Below are 9,499 nucleotides of genomic sequence, written 5' to 3'. Positions count from 1 at the left end.
CTGCTATTTTGGGGCGCGCTCTCTTTGAAAAAAGAGGAACTGATATGAAAAAGTTGCGAACATGAACATAAGTGGCAGAACATAAATTTCATAGAAGAATATGCATTTTGGTCCTTGAAAATTACGTAAATTATATAATTTTAATTTTGACACAAAATTTTATTTTTTTTTATTTTTTAGTCTTGAGTTGAGAGATGCGAGAGAAATCACCGAATTCCAACAATAAATAAAAAAAAGTATCATTAATACCGATTTAAACCACTAAAACAGATTATATTTGTGTCAAATAATTCATTTTATTAGGAAAGTTCATATTAGGTATTGTTGTACCTTTAAGGTTCGTGAAAAAATATATCTGAGTTTAGGTTGATTTTTGGATTAAGGTTGATTACGATTTTAGGGGTGGTTTTTAGATTATAAATAGGTTTATAACGGTTCCTATGAAAAAACAAAGGATGCTTCAATAGTAAAAAAACCAGGGATAATGTTGAAATATTGAAATGAAAATGAAAAAAAAAAGATTAGAAATTTAAAAAAAAAGGAAAAAAATACTATTGCAGTTAATAGTGTTATGCGTTTTTTTTAATATGAAATAACAATCTAATAATATAAAAATTTAATAGAGAAAACAGCAATTTCATAGAGTAATCCTGCTTTTGTATGCTTTGACCAACACAAAAACGTGTGAGCAAAATTGTTGTGTAGGAAGATCTCGCACTTTTAACAGAACCTATGACAAAACCCAGATGAGTTCTTGGAATCGCAAGCAGAATTTCACTTCTTCTATAAAAATATATAATTTTTTTAAAAAAAAACAATAGCTGATGAGTCAATAATTTTTAACTAAAATTTTATAAATTGAGAAGGACTTAAAACAACATGGGTATAAAGAATGTGTGAGATCCAAAATATTTGGGTTTGACAATCAACTAAATTCAAGGTAATATGAGTTTGGTAAACGTGTCAAACCCAAAATACTTTATTTTAATGATCAGTCAAGTTCAAGGCAAACATTAGTCTAGCAAAACATTCAAAAACCAAAACACTTGAATTCAAAGACTATTATGTTCTACAACTATATGCCGGACCTAAGATAATCTCCTCGATTAAAAAAATTGAAGACATAATAAATCATTATGTCTCTTTATCTAAAACAGTTCTATGAGCCATTCATATATGAGGTAATGATTTTCCTACACTTATAGTTGTGCAAAAAAAGTCTTTTAAGAGATTTATTATACTTATTATTTCATTAATGATATGTAAGCGATATTTGTTTCTTATTAATGTCATCAAAAGCAAAAGACTTTTCAGTCTTTTTCTTCTCTAAAAATGATAAGATTCTGAGGTATAAATACCCATAAACTATCTAGGTAAAGAGTTCATAACTTTTCATCTCTTAAAAAAAAAAAATTGCATATATTTTAGGGTATTAATCATCTTAATTTTTAAAATCCAAGAACGAATATTTTTATTCCTTAAATTTAAAGCTTTTTTAAGTTATTTATTGTCATTCCCATAAAGATATTGACTTTATCATTTAAACATCTTTAAATCTTCTAATTGAAATTATTTTTACATATACTTAAACTTTTATCTTGGTGTAAAGCATCTAAAAAAACAAAGTCAATTATCTAGATAATTGATCATTTTCTCACATGCTAAACAATTGTGAATTTAAAAAAATCATCATTAGCATTTAAATCAAAGTGGTTGACAATATTAGAAGAATAATAAATATAATTACAGGTAGCTCTAACTCGGCATCCTCTAATACATTGATGTTGTTCGCAAATCCACAAATCTACACTCAATCACGAGCAGGTCCACTCTATTTCTCTCTTTCCATCCCCACTTCATTGTCTTCCATTGTCTCTCTTTTCAATGACGATTTTTAATATATAAATAAACTAATAAATTATTTTTATCCTTTTAAATGCATTTATTGGTAAAATAATTAGGCTAAAATCACAATATAACACGACCAAAATAATAACATAAGTTCTTGTAAATAATATTTCCCCTTGTACCATGGTAAATGGCCTTCGTTTATTTCAAAAAACAAGTTAAATTCAACTTTCACGAACTCTTTTTTTTATTGATTTAAAAACGATGATGAATCTTTTATTTCTTTCCTAGATTTTCAAAGTCGTCCCAGCATGTTCAAATCTCGTTCTTCCACTAAAGTTTTTTCTTCTCTTTTTTTCCCTTGATGTATTCAAATCGGCCATGTTAATCTAGCCCATGTTCGAAACCCTTATGCCCACTTCAATTCGGAGGCCCAAAGATTTGTGTTTTAATTTTAGGGCCTGTTTGACAATGCGTTTGAAAAGTATTTTCAAAAAAATTTGAATTTTATTTTACTTTAAATTAATATATTTTTGATGTGCTGATCTCAAAAATAATTTTTTAAAAATAAAAAATATTATTAGCATACTTTTCTGAATGAAAAACACTTTGAAAAACAACCACAACGACACTTTCAAACACACGGCTAAAGAATGATGATGATGAAAAACAAGAAAAATAACAAATTATAATGGTAAATTTCGGAACAAATTGCAAAATTTCATTTACTAATATCTTAGGCTCATTCTTTTTCTTTCTCATCTTAGAATCACTTTATTTTTTGAAGGTGTTAATTTATAATACCTTCTGAACTATTAGATATCTGCGCTTACTTTTATTATAAATTAATTTTCATTAAAGTAATTATCAAAAAATAAATAAATCTCATTATGGTGTATGCAAATTAAAAATAGCCAGCACCTAGAAAACAAATGTATTACTAACATGATTCAATGTAGATCACAGGTACCACAATCTAATACTTTTTTTTATATATATATTTTCTTACTTCGTTTTCAACATCTGCTTGACAAAGAGAGTTGTTAAGATAATAGAAGCAAGAAAGCCCATAAGCCCCCATTGACCTCATTGCCGGGTTTTCAATCAAACCCCTTCGTAATTTGTAGCAAAAGCAAAAAACAGGTGTTTTATAATTCTAACAAATTTTAATAAAAGTTTTGAAAAATAACAAATATTAAAAAAATTTAGAAAAATAATATTGTTTGAACATGACCGCTACTATTGAAAATAACTATTGAACACAACTATCATAGAAAATAATAATTATTTAAAAAATCATGCCTCTTTCTATTTAATCAACATGTATAAAAAGTCAACTTAAAACTCTATAAAAATCCAATGACCAAGAAAAAATAGGTTACTAAGAAACTTCAAAACTTTGTTTTTATATAATCAATATCGTTAAAAAGATCTCGACGAGACAATTCTAACCACATCTTAAAAGACCATCAGATGTTATCGTAATTTGTGATTGATTTGTTTGAGGTTAATTATAATCTTATTTGGTGTTTTTTCAGGGTATAGTTGAAATTTTTTTGTCAAGATCTTTTTTCATGGTACTAGATGTGTAGAAAGCAGAGCTCTAATATGTTTCTATTAACTCTTTTTTTTTCTTTTATTTCTCTCTCATGCCACCTCATTTTATTTCTTTATTTTATTTTAGCAATTAGATCTTGAATCTTATCCTTCGATTATTTTTATAAAATTTTGGGTTGACTTTTATTTAGGTTAATTAATATATAAAATGAATATGTTTTGAAACATAACTAAAAAACTATTATTTGAAATAATGATTATGTATAAAAGTATATTTTAAAACGAGATCATTATTTCAAATATCAATCATATATTATAAAATATGGTATTATTTTTTAAATATTTTTTCAACATGTTTTTGTAACAAAACTTTTAACAAGCTATATTATTTTTTTAAAAAGAAAAATCCGCAAAAAAACATAAAAAGCATTTCGTTTAGCAATGTCCCAAGCTAGCAGAATCTGCCGTACCCGCACAGACTCAAATGGCCATAGCCAAACAAGTTGCTTCCCTTGCCGGCAACTACCGCAACAACACATGGACATTTCTTTCTTCTTCTTTTTTTCTACTCACTGGCCCCCACATGACAGATAAGCAAAACACTCTTTTTTTTTTTCTCAAAAAATCACAATTACAGCTTTAAGTTATTGATTGAGACTGAAGATCAAATCTTACCATTTCAATGGAGGAGAGAAATAAATTTCTAAATGACTTGCTCACAATTAGATCTAGGAGTGATCTAGTTCTTCATACATTAAATTTGCTCACGATTTGTTTTTAAATCTAATTTGAGAGAAAATCATGATACATAAGCAAGATACTTGCGGATTAATATTAAAAATAATAAAAAAAAACAAATCATATTAGCTAACATATTATTAAATTGTTGAGTTAGTTTAACATCAGTATACAATTATTTTTTATAAAAAACATTATTTTGTTTTTTAAATTTTTTAATATTAATTTAATTATATTTTTATTAAATTATGTGTTTTTCGTAAGTTAACGTTTAAGAATACGGTTGAAATCATATTTTTTTTTAAAAAATAAATTTGTTTTTCAAGATTAATTTTTTTATATTTCTAAATCATTTTGATGTATTAATATTATAAATATTTTTTTTTAAAAAATATTATTTTAATATATTTTTAAATAAAAAACACTTTAAAAATAATTATTTTCACATTTTAAAATACCTTTAAATATTTTAATGATAATAAAATAAAAAATAATAAAATAAATTTAAAATCAATCAAGCCGACATGATTAATTGCAGCAGATTGGGAATCTGAAATCATCCAATGACCCAAGCAAAAAAAAAAAAAAAAAAAAATGATTGAAGAGAGAAAAACTAAACAGAGACACTGACACCCCACCCCACTTCAACAAGAGGTAGCAGGTACGTTACATTACACAACATTCAAGCCTAAGCAACCCCGTACCCAACCCTTACCTCGTCGGCAGCCAACAACAAACTTCTTTCCTTTCTTTGTTAGCTGCTAACAAGCAGTCTTCTGTATCATTTCTAGACAGAGAAAGAAGGATAGGAGACGTTATTGTTGTAACTTACTTCTAGAGAGAGACACTGAAAAAAAAACAAGCAGAGTGAGAGAGAGGAGGAGAGTGTGTACTGTGTTGTGTTTAGAAGAGAGACGAGGAAATCAAGAAAACATTTTGACAGTGAGAGTCAATGTTATATTGAATAAGAGAGACTCAAAAAGATTGAATCTTTCAAGTTCAATCAATAACTCGAAGAAACACAGAGGATTGAAACTTTGATCTTCAATTTCTTCAAAATCTAACAATTTCACCACACAATTGAAGCTCAATCTCTTCGAAAAAACCGAAATCAAGAAGTACCCATTTTACTTTTACCAATGTTGGTCCAAGGCCGAGTAACAACAAACCCAAATCCAAAATCTCCCAAATCCCAAATCAGACCCACCATCAACCACAACCACCACGACCTCCACCAGCGCTTCTCAGAGTCAAAATCTTTAGATTTCTCAACATGGGTATCTGAGAATTTCTACAAAATCATCACAATCACAGTGCTGATCGCCACTGTCGCCGCCATCTTCTTCCTCCGGAGCACTGGTGACACCGCCGCTTTTCTCTACCTTCAATCACAAGCACAACCTCTAGACAAAACCCATCATTTCCCTCGCATAGATTGGAACAATATCCCAGCAATCACTGACAAGTCTTCGCCTTATGCGAATTTCCGGTCAGAGAAATGGATTGTTGTTAGTGTCTCTCATTACCCTTCCGATTCGCTTAAGAAGCTTGATAGAATTAAAGGTTGGCAATTGCTTGCAATTGGGAATTCAAGGACACCAAATGATTGGTCCTTGAAGGGTGCAATTTACTTGTCTTTAGAACAACAAGCGAGTTTAGGGTTTCGAGTTTTGGGTTATGTACCTTATGATTCTTATTTACGGAAGAGTGTGGGGTATTTGTTCGCGATCCAACATGGGGCAAAGAAAATTTTTGATGCTGATGATCGTGGAGAGGTTATTGATGGTGATTTAGGGAAGCATTTTGATGTGGAGTTAATAGGGGAGGGGGCTAGGCAGGAGACTATATTGCAATATAGTCATGAGAATGAGAATAGGAGTGTAGTGAATCCTTACGTTCATTTTGGTCAAAGGACAGTTTGGCCAAGAGGGTTACCATTAGAGAATGTGGGTGAACTTGGTCATGAAGAGTTTTACACTGAGGTTTATGGTGGGAAACAGTTTATACAACAAGGGATATCGAATGGATTGCCTGATGTTGATTCTGTGTTTTATTATACTAGGAAAACGGGTTTGGAAGCTTTCGATATTAGGTTTGATGAGCGTGCCCCGAAAGTGGCATTGCCTCAAGGGGTAATGGTGCCAGTTAATTCGTTTAATACGATTTACCATTCATCGGCTTTCTGGGGTTTGATGCTTCCAGTTTCAGTTAGTAATATGGCTTCTGATGTTTTGAGAGGCTACTGGGGTCAAAGGCTTCTATGGGAGATTGGTGGGTATGTTGTGGTTTATCCACCTACTGTGCATAGATATGATACAGTTGGGGGGTACCCTTTTTCTGAAGAGAAGGATCTTCATGTTAATGTTGGGAGGCTTGTTAAGTTCTTGGTTGCATGGAGGTCGAGTGAGCATAGGTTGTTTGAGAAGATTTTAGAGTTGAGTTTTGCTATGGCAGAGGGGGGGTTTTGGAGTGAGCAGGATGTGAAGTTTACTGCTGCTTGGCTTCAGGACTTGCTTGCTGTAGGGTATCGGCAGCCTAGGTTAATGTCATTTGAATTGGATCGGCCACGTCCGACTATAGGTCATGGGGATCGAAAGGAGTTTGTTCCTCGGAAGTTTCCGTCTGTGCATCTTGGAGTGGAGGAAACAGGAACTGTGAATTATGAGATCGCCAATTTAATTCGATGGAGGAAGAATTTTGGGAATGTTGTGCTTATTATGTTTTGCAATGGGCCTGTCGAACGCACTGCCTTGGAATGGAGATTGCTTTATGGGAGAATATTCAAAACTGTGATTATCTTGTCGTGGCAGAAGAATGAGGATCTTGCTGTTGAAGCAGGCCATTTGGATCATATATACAAGTAAATTATCTATATGATAGAAATATTTATTTTGCTTGTTTTGTTACCATAATTTAAATCTAGATTCTTATGCAAACCATCGCCTTGGATATCTGATTTCAATTCATATGTTAGATAGAAAAATCTACATAACTAGAACTAAAACTGTCTCTTATAGAGGCTGGGGAGCTGGCGTGGTGGGAAGTTGTGGCACTCTTGTAAAATGAAAGAGATTTTTTCTAATTAAGTCTGAGGTTAAAGTTATGGGTAGCAAGGGTGCATGGAGAGAGTTTTCATGGAATTGGTTTTATTACTTACATTTAGTTCAAGATCTTTTTGATTATCTAGGATTGATCTCTCTTAGATTGTGGGATCCATTTAATGTATAGATTTTTGCTTATGCCCTATAGTCACAGTATTGAACTTGTGCATTTGGACATTAAAGTTGGAATTTGGATGGCTGTTGGAGTTGCATAAAATAAGGCAGTCAATGTAAACATGTTTGGTGGTTATGTTTCTTATTTCAACTCCTCTTTCTAAAACATGTTTAGGGTAATATTGAAATCCTGGAGAACTTTTGCAATCCTTTTTGTATTGAGATTCTTTTAGTTGGAGACTATGGCCTTGGGAATCATCATATCCTTCAACTTACATTGCCGTTTACTCATGCCACTGGGAATGAGTTTAATCACCAGATTCGAACTTGATATGTAAGCTCTGGTCTTCAAGCCAGGACAGAGTACTTCAGAAAACATCCATCCAGATTGATTGTGCTGATCTCCATTTGTGATGTTTTGAAATATTTGCCTTATGTTGAAGGACATTGTGTGCTGGAGGAAATGATTATGTACTACAATAGTTTAAGCTAGTCTATTTTCAAATTCTTTGGGGCATGAGGCATTGGTGCTTGTGGATAAACCATCCTAGTATTTGCACATGTAAGACCAGAGCGTGAGTTTTCTTGGAGTCTCCAACTTCCTTCTATAATTGTCCATTTCTTAAGGAGGCATTGTTTCCTTTTCTTCCCTCGAATTTATTTTGGAGTTACATCAGTTTGAGTTTGTTGCCGTGTCTTTTATTGCAGTTCTAGAAGCAAACTCTGGTTGTTATCTAGTTGATATATTGGTTTCTTAGGCATGCATTTGTTATTGATAACCATGGAATTGGTGTGAAGTCAAATTTTAACTGTTTGCCTTGTCAAGTGGATATCCCATACTTTTCATCTTAACTGGTGTCACTTTGTTTACTAATAATACTATCTAATAATGGTTATAGGCATCTGCCCAAGATATTCGATCGATATAGCAGTGCCGAAGGCTTTTTATTCCTTCAAGATGATACTATTCTTAATTACTGGAATCTGCTTCAAGCTAGCAAGGCTAAACTTTGGATTACTGACAAGGTAATTTCTTTTTCTTAGTCCTCTACTTTTCTGGTCATCGCAAGGCATAAAGTTGCCTTATTTTACCAATTTCATTTTTCTCTATGCATTAGGATCATGCACATTGGTTTGATATGCTGGAGCTTTGTTTCTTCTTTCTCACGCCATTCACAAAAATCAATATCTTAATGTCTTTTTTAAACTAGCAGTAACGATCTCAATGGTATAAGATGAAAGGCAATACTGCAGTTGGATAAATAGTGTTCATATCTATGTCCATATTGTGATGCTGCATGCTTATTGTGAGCAACACATGTAGATCCCCTTCCCCATCTTTCTAACACATTATGGCATTAGGTATCCAAGTCCTGGACAACTGTGTCAACCAATGGAAACACAGATTGGTATGCAAAGCAAGCAGAAATGGTAAGAAAAGTTGTTGGCTCAATGCCGGTTCACTTCCAAGTCAATTACAAGGAAGCTATGAAAAGTGACCAGAGCCTCGTGATAGGCAGTTCTGAGATATTCTATATTCCTCAGCACTTCGTTACCGACTTTGTAGATCTTGTTGGTTTGGTGGGTGATCTAGATATTCATCAAAAGGTTGCCATACCCATGTTCTTTATGTCAATGGATTCACCTCAGAATTTTGATTCAGTGCTTAGCACAATGGTATATAAGCGGAAGCCACCACCTGATAATTCAACTCTTTATTCTGCTCAAGTACCTGCTGTTCATCCATGGAATGTGTCTAGTGAACAAGATTTCATAAAGCTGATAAGAATAATGGCAGAAGGTGACCCGCTCCTAATGGAGTTGGTTTGAAGGTAAAAACATCTTCTAATACTTACAAGAGCCAGAATAGAGGAAGAAAGCTTCAAACTACTTTGTACCTGTTATACCAAATTCTGTTTTTACTTTTTTTTTTCAATTTTTTTTGTTTAGGGGGAGGGCTCTTTATCTTTTTCCTTAAAATTTTTGTAATTCTTCCTTTTTAACATCTTTGTAGATTTACCTTGTATCATTCATTTACTGATGGGGATCCCCTTCAATGGAAAAATGTGTTAGATCTTTTTCTTTGGCTGAAAAATACAAGAGAAGAAGATACTCGTTTCAGTTTCTTTTTCTTAATTTCT

General features: G+C 32.2%; 1 protein-coding gene across 1 annotated transcript; it reads left to right on the top strand.

Annotated features, from left to right (window-relative positions):
- The first annotated feature begins 4,798 nt into the window (after positions 1-4,798).
- Positions 4,799-9,494, top strand: LOC7468983 (probable glycosyltransferase STELLO1). The gene is made up of 3 exons (XM_002323282.4): positions 4,799-7,003; positions 8,258-8,384; positions 8,721-9,494. Exons 1-3 carry the CDS (start codon positions 5,283-5,285, stop codon positions 9,186-9,188), a joined length of 2,316 nt encoding a protein of 771 aa, XP_002323318.3. The 5' UTR covers positions 4,799-5,282; the 3' UTR covers positions 9,189-9,494.
- The last annotated feature ends 5 nt before the right edge of the window (positions 9,495-9,499 follow it).

Source organism: Populus trichocarpa, chromosome 16 (assembly GCF_000002775.5).
Source record: "Populus trichocarpa isolate Nisqually-1 chromosome 16, P.trichocarpa_v4.1, whole genome shotgun sequence".
Taxonomy (NCBI): Eukaryota; Viridiplantae; Streptophyta; class Magnoliopsida; order Malpighiales; family Salicaceae; genus Populus; species Populus trichocarpa.
Note: the sequence above shows the minus strand (reverse complement) of the source record. Positions and strands in the feature narration are given on the sequence as shown.